This window comes from Chiloscyllium plagiosum, chromosome 50, assembly GCF_004010195.1.
Source record: "Chiloscyllium plagiosum isolate BGI_BamShark_2017 chromosome 50, ASM401019v2, whole genome shotgun sequence".
NCBI classification, from domain to species: domain Eukaryota; kingdom Metazoa; phylum Chordata; class Chondrichthyes; order Orectolobiformes; family Hemiscylliidae; genus Chiloscyllium; species Chiloscyllium plagiosum.
Genome location: NC_057759.1, coordinates 1,066,957 through 1,083,350, shown reverse-complemented (window position 1 = coordinate 1,083,350; position 16,394 = coordinate 1,066,957). Strand labels below are relative to the sequence as shown.

At 46.5% G+C, this 16,394-nt stretch overlaps 1 protein-coding gene across 2 annotated transcripts in view; it reads right to left on the bottom strand.

Moving 5' to 3' along the window:
- The window catches only part of LOC122544537, a 53,493-nt gene that overhangs the window by 16,178 nt on the left and 20,921 nt on the right, over window positions 1-16,394 (bottom strand). The window contains exons 3-4 of one of the 2 annotated variants that reach the window (XR_006310359.1): window positions 11,646-13,317; window positions 6,498-6,835 (exon numbers count right to left, since the gene is read on the bottom strand). Coding sequence is in view for 1 of the 2 variants with exons in the window: in XM_043683850.1 (XP_043539785.1) it covers window positions 6,605-6,835 (231 nt within the window). In the remaining variant the exon portion in view is untranslated. The remainder of the gene's footprint in view (window positions 1-6,497; window positions 6,836-11,645; window positions 13,318-16,394) is intronic. The other variant, XM_043683850.1, reaches the window with a different exon arrangement.

Genomic DNA, 16,394 nt, shown 5'->3' with positions numbered 1-16,394 from the left:
GCCTCACAGCGCCTGAGACCCGGGTTCAATTCCCGCCTCAGGTGACTGACTGTGTGGAGTTTGCACGTTCTCCCCGTGTCTGCGTGGGTTTCCTCCGGGTGCTCCGGTTTCCTCCCACAGTCCAAAAGATGTGCAGGGTCAGGTGAATTGGCCATGCTAAATTGCCCGTAGTGTTAGGTAAGGGGTAAATGTAGGGGTATGGGTGGGTTTCGCTTCGGCGGGGCGGTGTGGACTTGTTGGGCCGAAGGGCCTGTTTTCCCTTCGGCGGGTCAGTGTGGACTTGTTGGGCCGAAGGGCCTGTTTCCACACTGTAATGTAATCTAATCTAATCTAATCTAAACTGGCCGAAAATATAAAGGAGGATAGTAAAAGCTTTTTTTAGGTATGTGAAAGGCAAAAAAATGATTAAGACTAAAATTGGGCCCTTGAAGACAGAGACAGGGGAATATATTACGGGGAACAAAGAAATAGCAGAAGAATTGAATTGGTACTTCAGATCTGTGTACACCTGGGAAGACATAAGCAATCTCCCTGAGGTAACAGTGGCTGAAGGACCTGAACTGAAGGGAATTTATATTTGCCAGGAATTGGTGTTGGAGAGACTATTAGGTCTGAAGTTGGATAAGTACCCGGGGCCTGATGGTGTATATCCCAGGGGACTGAAGGAGGTGGCTCGAGAAATCGTGGATGCATTGGTGATTATTTTCCAGAGTTCGATAGATTCGGGATCAGTTCCTGCGGATTGGAGGGTGGCTAATGTTGTACCACTTTTTAAGAAAGATAGGAGAGAGGAAGCAGGAAATTATAGACCAGTTAGTCTGACCTCAGTGGTGGGAAAGGTGCTGGAGTCTATTATAAAGGAAGAAATTATGACACATCTGGATAGTAGTAACAGGATAGGTCAGAGTCAGCATGGATTTATGAAGAGGAAATCATGCTTGACGAATCTTCTGGAATTTTTTGAGGATGTAACTCTGAAGATGGATGAGAGAGATCCAGTAGATGTAGTGTACCTGGACTTTCAGAAAGCTTTTGATAAAGTCCCACATAGGAGGTTAGAGAGCAAAATTAGGGCGCCTGGTATTGGGGGCAAAGTACTAACTTGGATTCAAAGTTGGTTGGCTGACAGGAAACAAAAAGTAGTGATAAACTGCTCCATTTCAGAATACCAGTGGGGTACCGCAGGGATCAGTGCTGGGACCGCAGCTTTTTACAATTTATATTAATGATATAGAAGATGGTATTAGTAATAACATTAGCAAATTTGCTGATGATACAAAGCTGGGTGGCAGGGTGAAATGTGGGGAGGATGTTAGGAGATTACAGGATGACCTGGACAGGTTAGATGCAGTTTAATGTGGATAAATGTATGGTTATCCACTTTGGTAGCAAGAACAGGAAGGCAGATTACTACCTAAATGGAATCAATTTAGGTAAAGGGGCAGTACAGAGAGACCTGGGTGTTCTTGTACACCAGTCAATGAAGGTAAGCATGCAGATACAGCAGGTAGTGAAGAAGGCTAATAGCACGCTGGCTTTCATAACAAGAGGGATTGAGTATAGAAGCAAAGAGGTTCTTCTGCAGCTGTACAGGGCCCTGCTGAGACCACACCTAGAGTATTGTGTGCAGTTTTGGTCTCCAAATTTAAGCAAAGACATTCAGGCTATTGAGGGAATGCAGTGTAGGTTCACAAGGTCAATTCCTGGAATGGCGGGACTACCTTACGCTGAAAGACAGGAGTGACTGGGCTTGTATACCCTTGAGATTAGAAGACTGAGAGGGGATCTGATTGTGACATATAAGATTATTAAAGGATTGGACACTCTGGAGGTAGGAAACATGTTTCCGCTGATGGGTGAGTGCCAAACCAGAGGACACAGCTTAAAATTACGGGGTAGACCATTTAGGACACAGATGAGGAGAAACTTCTTCACCCAGAGAGTGGTGGCTGTGTGAAATGCTTTGCCCCAGAGGGCTGTGGAGGCCCAGTCTCTTGATGCATTTAAGAAAGAGTTGGATAGAGCTCTCAAGGGCAGTGGAATCAAGGGTTATAGAGACAAGGCAGGAACAGGATACTGGTTAAGGATGATCAGCCATGATCATATTGAATGGTGGTGCAGGCTTGAAGGGCAGAATGGCCTACTCCTGGACCTATTGTCTATTGTCTGGATGGTTTGACAGGCTGGGAGATTGTGGGTGGGCCTTGATCGACTGATTTACTGTTTTATTGAATCAGAATGTATAAAAGGGGGTCAAAGCTTCAGCAGAGCTGAGAACTGACACCATCTTACTTTGTGGGAACAGGCAGATCAACAGAGGACAGAGAAAACAGCACCTGAAATCTGAACCAACAGCAGACCACCATGTTATCAGTGCTTTGATTATTAGTGCCAATCCTCTACCTTAACGGAGCTTCTCATTCGACCTGAATGTCACATACCCACTCGATATTCAGGATCCAATTCCTGTCATCCTGAAGCCAAGTCTCTGTAAGGAGTCTCAGATCAAAACTATTCTCTTTAACTGGTGCAGTCAATTCATTCACTTGCATTACAATGCAGCACATATTCAGACACCACAGCTTTTAATTTCAATTTTTGTAACCTTTTGGATCCAGCTATGATTCCTGGTACATTTATTCTCCTTGTCCCTGTCCATCTTTCTCTGACATTTATTTTCCACATCACTACTCGCTCACCTGCCTTGAATTGGATTGGCCATGCTAAATTGCCAATACTGTCTGGGGATGTGCAGGTTAGGTGGGTTAGCCTAATTGCAGGGTTACAGTTTCATAGTAATCGAAGCAGGAGTAGGCCATTTGGCCTGTCGAGCCTGCTCGGCCATTCATTAAGATCATGGCTGATCCATCCATAGTCTCAGCTCCTACCAGCTTATCCCGACTACCCTTGATTCCCCTACTATGCAAAAACCCATCCAACTGTGTCTTGAAAATATTTAATGAAGCTGCCTCTATTGCTTCCTTGGGCAGAGAATTCCATAGATTCACTGCTGTCTGAGAAAAGCAGTTTCTCCTCATCTCTATCCTAAATCTGTTTTCCCTTACCTTGAGGCCATGTGTCCTGGAATGGTCTTGCACAGTTATTTCTGGATAGAGTAGGGGACGGTGGGCTTGGCATTTTCTTTGTAGGGGTCAGTGTGGACTTGATGCGCCGAATGGCCTGATTCCACACTGTAGGGTTTCTATAATTTACTGCAGTTGTGTTTGCTCCATATCACAGCATCCAGAACCTCCCACCGTCTGCAAATCAAAAGACAATCCCACCCTGCCCTCTTATTTTTGTGTTACCTAACTGCTTAATCGTTTCTAGTGAATACAGCCCACACCTCCCGCTGCTGATGAAACAATGCAATACCTGCAGTATTGAAAATCATAACGCTTTTAACAATACCAGTCATTGATTCTCCGCTCCTTCTGCTGCATAGCATTGGAAATACAACGTCGCAGGCTGAAAGAAATTAGCAGTTTAAAACAAAAACCCACCTAAAACTTCACGTACTGCCATTAAACTTGAAAGCACTTCATCCCTATAGTGCAATGAATTCCTACTTTTCACCAAAATCCCAATCTACTCATTCACTCAGTTGCTATCTCACAAACGAAAGATTTCACTGTAACTTTTTCTGCTCCCAAGTCGGGCAAAACATCTTTGAAAGGTGTTCTGCAAGTCCAGTCTTCACAACGACACTTCTTTCACCGAAGACAATTAGAGTCAGACAGCACAGAAACAGACCCTTTGGTCCAACTTGTCAGTGACAAAACGATATCCGAAATCAGTCTAGTCCCATTTGCCAGCATTTGGCCCTCTAAACCCTTCCTGTTCACATATCCAGATGTCTTTTAAAATGTTGTGATTGTACCAGCCTCCACCACTTCCCCTGGCAGCTCATTCCATACATGCACCATCCTCTGCATAAAAGAGTTGCCCCTCAGGTTCCTTTTAAATCATTCCCCTCTCACCTCAAACCTGTGCCCTCTAGTTTTGGACTCTCCTAACCTGGGGAAAAGATCTTGGCTACTCATCCCATCCCTGCCCCTTATGAACTTCAATAAGGTGGCCCCTTATGAACTTCAATAAGCTCCCCACCCCTCAGCCTCTGACACTCCAAGGAGAGCAGTCTCAGCTTATTCAGCCTCTCCCTACAGCTTAAAGCTTCCAATGCTGGCAACAGCCTTATACATCTTTCTGAATCCTTTCAATGTTTCGCAACATCCTTCTTGCATCAGAAAGACCAGAACTGAAAGCAGTATTCCAAAAGTGGCCTAATCAATGTCCTGAACAGTCGTAACATGACCTCCCAACCCCTGTACTGAATGCACTAACCAATAAGGGCAAGCATACCAATCGCCTTCATCACCATTCTGCCTAACAGTGACTCCACTTTCAAAGAACTATGAAGCTGCATTGCGAGGTTTCTTTGTTCTACAACATTTCCCATTAACTGGAAAGTCCTGCCTTGCCAAAATGCAATACCTCATATTTATCTAAACTAAACTCATCTGCCATTCCTCAGCCCATCTGATCCATTCTAATATATAATCCTCTATCATTCCCTAAATGCTGAAAATCTCCATCCCACACACACACTGCCTCCATTCTCAACTTGCTGAACCTAATCCCTGCTGTATCTCATCCTGAAGGTTCTGGTTCATGCTCATTAACAGGCCCACTCTCAGGAGGGATCTAATTGAAACTGACTGAATACTGAATGGCCTCGACAGAATGGACATTGGGAAAATGGTTCCATTAGTAGGAAAGACTAGGACCAAAGAGCACAGTCTCTGAGTAATGTGAAGACCTTTTAGAACAGAGACAAGGAGAATCTTCTTCAGCCAAAGAGTGGTGAATCTATGGAAATCGTTACCACAAAAGGCTATGGAGGCCAGTCACTGAATATATTTAAGATGAGACCGGTTCTTGAGTGTCAAGGGAATTGAGGGTTATAGGGAGAAATCGAGAGAATGGAGTTGAGAAACGTATCTGCTCTGATTGAATGGTGGAGCAGACGTAATGGGCTGAATGGCCTAATTTCTGCTCCTATGTCTTATGGTCTCTTGCTGTCCTGGTCATAGTATTAGAAATGGATAATGGGAACAGGCCATTTGGTCTTTCGAGCCTTCACCAGCATTGACCACATCATAGTTGGATATGAATATACCTACATTTAGGTGAATACACTGGGACTCTTTTCACTGGAGCATAGGAGGTTGAGCGGTGACCTTATAGATGTCTATAAAACTTTGAGGGTTATAGGTGAGTTCAACAGTGGGTGTCCTTTCCCTTAGGTGGGGATTTCAAGATTAGGCAGAAAATTTTGAAGGTGAGAGGAGAAAGATTTTAAGCAACAATTCTTTCTTCTTACAGAGAAAGTGGTTTGTGTGTAGAATGAATGTCCAGAGGAAGTGGTGGATGCAGATACAGTTACAACATTTAAAATACATTGGATAAGTACTCGGAGGGATATGGGTCAAACACTGGTAAGTCGGACTAGATTAGCCTGAGAACATAGTCAGCATGGACAAGTTGCACCAAATTGTCTGTTTCTGTGATATATGACTGTGTGACTATTCTGTACGGGTCTTAAAATCATTGTCTTGCCTTCCCCTAGAACCATCCACTTCGTTATTGTTCAAAAATCTGATTAACTCAGCCTTGAATACATTCAATAACCCCATAACTGCAGGAAGACATCTCCACTTCTGAACTCTATTCCTCTTGGTAATATACGACTTGCCTCGCTCATTGCTTGCTCCACCTGTCTGACAACGGACATTGACTGGAGTAGCAGGATGCTGAGGCACACATCATGGGTGGCACAGTGGTTAGCACTGCTGCCTCACAGCGCCAGAGACCCGGGTTCAATACCCGCCTCAGGCGACTGACTGTGTGGTGTTTGCACTTTCTCCCCGTGTCTGCGTGGGTTTCCTCCGGGTGCTCCGGTTTCCTCCCACAGTCCAAAGATGTGCAGGCCAGGTGAACTGGCCATGCTAAATTGGCCGTAGTGTTAGGTAAGGGGTAAATGTAGGGGTATGGGTGGGTTGCGCTTCGGCGGGGCGGTGTGGACTTGCTGGGCTGAAGGGCCTGTTTCCACACTGTAAGTAATCTAATCATTCCTGATGAAATGTTCATGCCTGAAACGTTGACTCACCTGCTCCTCAGATGCTGCCTGACATGCTGCGCTTTTCCAGAACCACACTTTTTGACTCTGATCTGCCGTCCTCACTTTCTCCACATCCCAATGTATCACCATTTAAACAATACACCTCCGTTCTGCCTTTTGTTTTCTACAGCAAAGGAAACAAGTTCACACTGTGGAACTTCAATTGCCATGTGTTTGCCAATTGAGACACAGACCTGGACCAACTTTTCCAATCTGTTCCCTCCCTGGATTCACTCTCTTTCCTTTCAGTTGCTGCAAGTTAACAACCGAACCCCAGAATGAAAGAAATAAATTGAAAATAGACTGCTGTACTCACAGATGTTTAGACAGAGGAAGGAAGCTGCAATCTGCTGAAACTCAATCTTCATTCAGAGACAGGAGCAGCAACTTTCCAATCTTATGGCGAACTTCCGCATTCATGTACTATGGGGTGTCTCTGATTGTCAGGAGGACCAGATTCCTTCCGGTCATCCAAATCTTCCCATTGGTCCAGAGAGAGAAGGTCTCGGGATGTTTCATCTGAGAGCGAGCGTGCGTACTATTTTGTTGACACCGGTGAACTTGCGCAGTGCTTCCTGACACCGAGGAGCATGCGCAATATGTGATGTGACGAAAAGAGAAAATGCTGGAAAGCCTCAGCAGGTCCGGCAGCATCTGTAAGGAGAGAAAAGAGCTGACGTTTCGAGTCTAACTGAACCTTTGTCAAAGCTAAAGAAAGGGTGATGTGACGATGCTAGTGTTCCTGACAGATTTAAGTGTCCAAATGCCAATAGCAGAAAAAGAATGGTTGGACCCACAATTAGTTTCCCCTTGTGGGTCAACATTTTGTTCATTTTGCACTTTGTCTCTTGCTCAACGTTTGTAGCTCTTTTCCCCAAGTTAGAGGAAGTCTAAAACTGGGGCATAGATTGAGAAAGAAAGGGGAAAACTTTAGAAAGAACCTAAGGGGTAACTTTTTCACACAGAGGGTGATAGGTGTTTGGAATGAGCTGCCAGAGGAAGTGATGGAGGCTGGTACAATTCCAACATTTAAAAGGCGTCAGGATGCATATCTGAATAAGAAAGACTTAGAGGGATATGGACCAAATTTAGGCAAATGGGAGTAGATTAATTTAGGATATCTGATTGGCACAGACCAAAATGTTTGTTTCCATTCTTCTCAACCCAATGACACTATTCCTACCTAATAGGAACCAATTTCACAAGACGAGGAATAGGCCATTCACCCCTTACAGCCTGTCCTTAATTGTTGCCTAACTGTGCATATTTCAATACAATTTTCAGAAAGATGCCAGCAGCTTTTTAAAGGAATTGAACATGCTTTCAGATTTTAATGATGCTTCTGAATACATTTTCAGTATTCACAATTTTAAATATCAACCATTTCTTATGCACCCCAGTCTCCCAGGTAGAGTCATCACCATTCCAATCTCTCTCTCTTCTTAGAAGGGCTTGATACGGTGATCAATGAGGGCTTGAGGAATGAAAAAGGACGGTGGGGTGGTGTGTGCAGGAGAAGGGAGAGAGAATGGACAGAGTCAGAGGCTGGTGGGAGAGAGAGAAAGAGGAAATAGACAAGTGGACAGAGGGTGGATGTAGAGAGACACTGAGGTGACAGATGGTGGTGGGTAAGATAATTTGGGCAAAGAATGAGTGGGACAGAGAATGGCAGGCAGACAGTTTAGGAGAGAGAGAGAATGGGGGTGCAGAGTGTGAGGAGAGAGAATGGGGTAGTGCAGAGGGTGGAGAAAGAGAGAAAATGGACAGGAGAACAGAGGATGACGGCAAAGAGAAATACTGGGGGTGGGGGGAGAAGAGAATGGTGGAGAAGAGAGAGAATGCGGTGTGCAGAGTGTGAGAGACAGAATAGTTGGGGGGTGGACAGAGGGTGGGGGGAGAGACAGCACAAATCCCACCTTCTTCAGGACTGGTGTCAGTGTCCCATGAACTGGAATCCACTCCTGTCACAGCAGACTTAGGGCAATCATTTTTCAAGAGAGAATCATATAGTCCATGCAGGCATTTTGGCCCATCGAATTCACATCGATCTTCTGAACAGCATCCCACCGAGACCCATCTGCTTACCCAACAGCCCGGCAGTTCCCCATGACTAATCCACCCTAACCTGCACATGCCTGGTCACTTTAGCACAGTCATAACACCCTAAACTGCACATGCCTGGGCACTTTAGCACAGCTGAAACACCCTAAACTGCACGCAGAGCTAACCCCACACAGACTATCGCCTCAGGGTGGAATCAAACTCGGGTCTCTGGCGCTGTCAAGCAGCAATGCTGACCCGTGAGCCACCATGCCGCTCAGAGCTTTGAGGCTCTGCTTTGTCTTTGTAGCTTCTAACTTCTCATGTGCCCTCAGCAGAGACTCCCTCGTCCTGACATTGTTGGACCACACCACAGCAACCTCCCTTTTCCACTTTTCTAGACCTGAGTACATTGGTTCCCAAATCTTGTGCCAGACAGACACCAATGCCATCTGGCCTCCTGATGCCAACTACAGAGAACAGAGACAATCCCTGTCACTCTTCTGTCCCTTACTACCATCCCCCCACGCCCAACATTCTTTTTACTCCCGTAACCCAGCCAGTTAGCACTTCCACCCTGCAATACTCTCTCAGATCCCTTTTACCTGCCTGACTCGCACTCACACCCTCCTGATACTGTCCACTGAACCAATCAAAAGGCTCTGTCTGGAGGGGAATGACCATCTTCTGGAATAAAGCATCCATTCAACTTTATCCATTTCCCCCCCAACGTATCTGCAGCCTGGCGTCCAGCTCCATCTCTCTGCGCCGAAGGTCCTCCAGTATGCATTTGCCCTGGATTACAGCATCCAGAGCCTCCCACCTTCTGCAAATTGAAAGACACGTCCCACCCTGCCCTCTGCAATATGTGTTTTGTAACTGCTTAATCGTTTTTATTGGCCAAGCAGAGGCTATTAGCCAAGTCCAGAACCAATGAGGATGGCTTCAACCGGGACATTGAGTTCATGTCACTTCATGGGGTGGGGGGGGGCACGGTGGCTCAGTGGTTAGCACCAGCGACCCGGGTTCGATTCCAGCCTCGGCCGACTGTGTGAAGTCTGCACGTTCTCCCCATGTCAGCATGGGTTTCCACCAGGTGCTGCAGTTTCCTCCCATATTTCAAAAGATGTGTAGGTCAGGTGAATTGACCATGCTAAAATGCCCTTAGTGCTGGGTGCATTAGTCATGGGTAAATGCTGGAAATTAGTCTGGGTGGGTTACTCTTTGGAGGGTCAGTGTGGACTTGTTGCACTGAAGGGCTCCACGCTGCAGGGAATCACAGGTGACCTCAGTACACTTTACACTCACTCACAATCACACACGCACAAGCACATATCCATATGCAGACTTCGTTCATACACATGCTCTCTCTCAAACACACATACACATACTCACACCCACACCCTCACACAGTCTTATACTCCAACACGCACACACCTTACCAAGCATGCACAGACGCAAATATACACTCACTCATGCAAGCACACACACATATAATTCGATGTGGTGAATTTGCATTTAGAGTTGTATTTGCAGATACATTCTATTTTGCTCACAAAGCGCAACATCTGCAGGCAGTCAATCTATGTAATATTTTATGTATTTCGACAGTGGAAGTAGAACCAGTCTGATTCAAGATTGGGATACAGATATACTCAAACCTGACAACTTTAACGCATTAGGAGACAATGAGGTCTGCAGATGCTGGAGATCAGAGTTGAAAGTGTGTTGCTGGAAAAGCACAGCAGGTCAGGCAATATCCAAGGAGCAGGAAATTTGATGTTTCGGGCAAAAGCCCTTCATCAGGAATGAGGCTGGGATCCTAGGGTGTGTGGAGATAAATGGGAGGAGGTGGAGCTGGGGAGAAGGTGGCTGAGAGTGCAATAGATGGATAGAGGTGGGGGGGCTAAAGGTGATATGTCAGAGAGGAGTGGAGCGGACAGGTGGGAAGGAAGGTTGACAGGTCATGACGATGGTACTGAGCTGGAAGGTTGGAACTGGGCTGATGTGGGAAATGAGGAAACTGGTGAAGTCCACATTGATGCCCTGGGGTTGAAGGGTTCTGAGGAGGAAGATAATGAATTCTTCCTCCAGGCGTCGGGTGGTGAGGTAGTGGTGATGGAGGAAGCCCAGCACTACCTGTCCTCTCAGCTATCTTCTCCCAGCCCCATCCTCTCCAATTTATCTCTCCATCCCTGAGGCTCCCAGCCTCATTCTGGATGAAGGGTGCCAGCCTAAAACGTCAATTTTCTTGCTCCTTGGATGCTGCCTGACCTGCTATGCTTTTCCAGCATCACACTGTCAAACCTTCAAAGCATTGTCACTTGTCGCTTTTTTAAAAAAACCTTAAGTTATGTTGAGAATGTGACTTGAAGGAAGTTCTGGGAATTACATATTAATGAACTGAAATCTGCACTCCATTCTAAAAGATGAAAGAATTAACAGCAATCTAGGTTTGTTCAATATATCAGTTCAGTTGCATGAAACTATATACTTTTGCTATAAATTCTGTGTCTTATGATCCTTCTCCACAGCTACCCGATGAAGGAGCAACAATCCAAAAGGTAGTGCTCCCAAGTAAACCTATTGGACTATAACCTGGCATTGTGTGATTTTTAACTTTATCCATCCCAGTCCAACACGAGATCTTCAATATCATTTCTAGTGAACACAGCCCACACTGCCTGGTGCTGCCAGGAAACTTTACAATGCTGATGAAATGATGCAGTATGTGCACTCCTGAAAAATTTACAATTTCTAACTATATTAACTACCCATTCGTTGCTCCTTCTGACATATGACATTGGAAACTTTAAAAGAAATACCTGTTAGATCTCAGAGATTTCAATGTCTGAGTACCACGGAAAGTTTAGGTAACTTTTATTGTGACCCAACTTTGTTACTGCTTCAGATCTCCCCAGCAAAAAGGTGTACAAAAAGTAGCTTTACTTTTTTAACAGCTCAAGGTCAAAGTGCACATACTCCCCACCCCACTTCCTTTACTATTGGTCAGCTCAGCAATTGCAACCTATACATTGTATCCAAGTAAGTTTCTCCCCTCCCTCATTTTCTTGGGGTGGCGGGAAGGCAGGGTGCAGTCAAGAGTCAACCACACTGCAGTGGGTCTGGAGTGACATGTAGGCCAGACTGGGTAAAGTATACAACTGGGATGACTGAGTGAATCCATTCTGCAATGGCAGTTTCCTTCCCTAAAAAGGGCAAGAGTGAATTAGACCTTTTTTCTTCCCCAAAATTGTTTTCATCATTAGATTCTGAACTGCAGATTTGTGACCGAATCCCAATTCTGCCATCCTCCGCTGCGGGATTCAAACCTGGAAGTCCCTAGAGCTGGGTCGATTGTCCAGCCGATAATGGCATGAGGCCGTAGCTCCTTCAATCCCCCTGCAATGGCACATTAACTCACTTGTGCCTCCGTAGGTGGGAGGTGTTGATAAAGGCCAGAGCAGGTGAGCGAGCTGTCCCTGGTGTGCACCTATTGGTACATCCACAGGCCGGAAGAATCAATGAATCCCTTCCCGCACTCGGGCAGCTGCATGGTCTCTCCTCGGTGTGGACCCGCTGGTAGGTCAGCAATCGATGAATCCCTTTCTGCATTTGGGCAGTGAATGGCCTTGCCTCGGTGTGGACCCGCTGGTGCGTCCGCAGATTGCCCACCTGACTGAATCCTTTCCCACACACGGAGCAGGTGAATGGCCTTTCTCCAGTAAGGACCTGCTGGTGGGTCTTCAGAGTGGAAGAATCAAGGAATCCCTTCCCACACTGAGAGCATACGAATGGTCTCTCCCCTGTGTGGACCCACTGGTGCCTCTGCAGGTTGCCCAGCTGACTGAATCCCTTCCCACACATGGAGCAGGTGAATGGCCTCTCCCCTGTGTGGACCCACTTGTGTGCCAGCAGGACCGAGGAATTGTTGAAGATATTCCCGTATTCGGGACTGCTGAAGGGCTTCTCCCTGGAGTGGACTGACTGGTGGGCCAGCAGGCTGGAGGAGCGGTTAAAGGTCTTGCCACACTCTGGGCAGGAGAACAGCCTCCCCCTGGTGTGGAGCTCCGGGTGCCTCATCAGGTTGGAGTAGCGGTAAAGTCCATCCTGCACCTGGGGCAGAAGAATGGCCTCTCCCCGGTGTGGACCCGCTAATGCTTCAGCAGGGCGGAGGAATCGGTGAAGGCCTTCCCACATTCGGGGCAGCTACAGGGCTTCTCCCTGGAGTGGGCCCGCCAGTGGGGCAGCAGCTGGGAGGAGTGGGTAAATCCCTTCCCACACTCAGGGCAGGAGAATGGCCTTTCTCCGCTGTGGACCCGTCGGTGGGCCCAGAGGGTAGACGCATGTGTAAAGCCCTTCCCACACTCAGGGCAGGAAAACAGTCTCTCCCCAGTGTGACTGCGTCGATGACTTTCCAGTGCAGACGGTACACGAAAGCCTTTTCCGTAGTCGCCACACTTCCATGGTTTCCGCATGGGCCGGGATTCCTCAGGTTCCTCCATGGCTGAAGCTTCAGCTGTACACAAACGCATGTAGAGCCCCTTGCCACCATGAACTCCTCTTTCCAGGCTGTATTAATGTTTCAGGTTCCACACTCAGTGCACTGCAACACTGGGCTCTCTCACCCAGTCCCACTGATGCTGAAAACATACTGAAACAGGAACCACAATACTTTGCTCCATCTCACAGGATCATAGTCTAAAATCGTTGCGGTCCCAATGGATTGGAGTAACTTGCAGACATTGAAGTAAAAGTGAGAACTGCAGACGCTGGAGAGTCAGAGTCGAAAAGTGCGTTGCTGGAAAAGCACAGCAGTTCAGGCAGCATCCACAGAAGAGGGGAGTCAGGCATAAGTCTTTCATCTGTTCATTTTGAAACATCCACCTTTAGATCTTCAAATACTTCAAGAAGAGACTACAAAACTCATCACTATCAGTTCAAAGTAGAAATTCAGAAAAAGCAATTCCAATTTCTGTGGAACACTCTTTTCTTTTGTTATTCTGAAACATTGAAAGCACCATTCCATGCGCTCTTTCTCCCGCTCTGTTCTCACTCCACTCTAAATAATTCTCCTGAAGGTGCTAATTCAGGATCTAACAGGGGCAGAAAAGCAAAAACGTCAAGACTGGTATCTCTTTGAATTTTAGATAACTCCACCTGAAAAGTCAATATCTTTCACAACAATGGGATACTGCTGAGATTGAGCGGGCCTGATTTTGGGAGGCAAAAAAAGTGTGCAAATTCAGGATGAATCTGCAATGCAGATTCTTGAGAAACAACTGTACACGAAATAGTTAACATCCCCGGGAATGGGATTGGAGTGAGTGAATAAGACATCAATGCATTGACACTGACACTAGAGAGAAACTGAACATACAAACGTGCCAAACGTTAGTGGCAAGCCAAAGTCGTAGAGATATCCTAATCTAATCTAGTCCCATTGGCCCATATCCCTCTAAACCATTCCTTTTTATATACCTATCCAGATGCCTTTTAAATGTCATAATTGTACCAGCATCCACCACTTCCTCTGGCAGCTGATTCTTCACATAGACCACCCTCTGAATGAAAATGTTGCCCCTGAGGTCACTTTGAAAACTCCACCCCCGCCATCACCCTAAACCTATTACCCTCTACTTCTGGACTCCACCACCAGGATGGAGGATTTGAGCTACAGGGAGAGGCTGAAAAGCTGGGGCTATTTTCCCTGGAAAGTTGAAGGCTGAGGGGTGACCTCATAGGCGTTTATAAAATCATGAGGGGCATGGATAGGATAAGTAGGCAAAGTTTTTTTCTCTGAGGTGTGGGTGTTCAGAACTAGAGAGCATAGATTTATGGTGAGTGGGGAATGATATAAAAGGGACCTAAGGGTCAACATGCTCACACAGAGAGTGATGAATGTATCGAATGAGCTGCCAGAAGAAGTGCTGGAGGCTGGTAAAATTGCAACAATGGATGGGTATATGAATTGGAAATGTTTAGAGGGATTTGGGGCCAAGTGCTGGCAAATGGGACTAGATTAGGTTGGGATAACTGTTCAGCATGGACTAGTTGGACCGAAGGGTCTGTTTACATGCTGTACATCTCTATGACTCTAAATGTCTCTCGTGTCACTCCTCAGCCTCCAGTCACTAGGGAAAACAGCCTCAGCAGATTCACCACCAAATTCTCAAATCATGGAGACTTCCTTGTCTATCTTTTTTTGATATCCTGTCCGGGAGCAATGGGAGACAGAGCGAAGGTGACGTGAGACCAGGGATGTGCAGGGAATGTAAGGACACTTTAAATTTTTGCTTTTGGAGCCTGCAGCCTTTTTCCTGTTCGGGAGCAGAGGAGACAGAGCGAAGGTGACGTGGAGACCAGGAGGGTGCCGGGAAGGTAAGGACTTAGTATGTATTTTGGGAAGCAGCTAAACCCGAGATACTACATCTCCCTTCCGCACCACCCCTCCTCCGCTAACCAGAAGAAAAAGACTCTAAGTTACAGCTTTTATTTTCTCTTTCTTTTCTTTCCTATATTGAAGTGCATTGTTTGGTTTTAGTTAGTTGATTTAAAGCTAAGGCTTACAATGACAGGGAACCTCAGACCTGTGGCATGTGCCTCTTGCTTGAAATGGGAGCCCAGGCAAATGGCTGACGTTCTTGACTCTTGCAAGAAATGTGTTCAGCTGCAGCTCTTGTTTGACCGCATGATGGCTCTGGAGCTGCGGATGGACTCAATGTGGAGCATGCACGATGCTGAGGAGGTCGTGGATAGCATGTTCAGTGAACTGGTTACACAGCAGGTTAGAGTTGCTGAGGGAGACAGTGAATGGGTGACCAAAAGGCAGAAAAAGAGTAGGAAGGCAGTGCATGTGTATCCTGCGGTCATCTCCCTCCAAGACAGGTATGCCATCTTGGTTACTGTTGAGGGAGATGACTCACCAGGGGAGGGCAGCAGTTGCCAAGATCATGGCACGTGGAGGGAAAAAGACTCGTAAGGGGATGCAATTGTAAGGGGAGTAGATAGGCGGTTCTGTGGCCGAAAATGGGACTCCTGGATGGTATGTTGTCTCCCAGGTGCTCGGGTCAGGGATGTCACCGATGGGTTGCAGAGCATTCTAAAAGGGGAGGGTGAACAGCCAGTTATTTTGGTGCATACAGGTACCAACAATATAAGTAAAAAACGAGATGAGGTCCTGAAAGCAGAATTCAGGGAGCTAAGAGTCAAGTTAAAAAGGAGGACCACAAAAGTAGTGATCTCGGAATTACTACCAGTGTCACTGTTAGCCAACGTAGAAAATGAAAGAATAGGCAGATGAATACGTGGCTTGAGGGATGGTGTATGAGGGAGGGGTTTAGATTTGTTGGACATTGGGGACCGGTTCTGGTGAAGGTTGGACGGTCAACATCTGAACCAGACTGGAACTAATGTCCTTGGGGGAGATTTTGCTACTGCTGTTGGGGAGGTTTTAAACTAATGTAGCAGGGGGCAGGGAACCAGAAGAGAAGACAGCGAGGTGGAAACTGGAAACTGTAAGAATCATGAAGATAGCATTAATAATGGGAAGAGTAGGCAGAGAGCAGATGAACGCAGAAGAACTGGTAGCCTGAAGTGCACATACTTCAATGCAAGGAGTGTAGTGGGTAAGGCAGATGAACTTCGGGTTTGGATTGGTGCCTGGGAGTATGGTGTTATTGCAATCACAAAAACTTGTTTGAGGGAAGGGCATGATTGGCAACTACATGTTCCAGGATATAGATGCTTCAGGACAGGGAGGGAAGTAAAAGGCGTGTGTGTGTGTGTGTGTGTGTGTGTGTGTGTGTGGCGGGCGGGGGAGGAGTTGCATTGCCAGTCAGGGATGATATCACTGTGCTAAAGGAGGAGGACACTATGGAGGGCTTAAGTAGTGAGGCATTATGGGTGGAGCTGAGAAATAAGAAGGGTGCAGTTACATTGTTGGGGCTGTTTTACAGGCCTCCCAACTGTTAGCGTGAGGTAGAAGAACAAATAGGTAAACAGATTATGGAAAGATGTAAAGGCAACACGTTGGTGGTGATGGGAGATTTAATTTTTCCCAACATTGACTGGGATACACTTTGTGTCAGTAGACTGGTTGGGGCAGAATTTGTAAGAAGCATCCAGGAGAGTTTTCTAGAGCAAATTGTCAACAGTCCGACGAGGGAAGGGG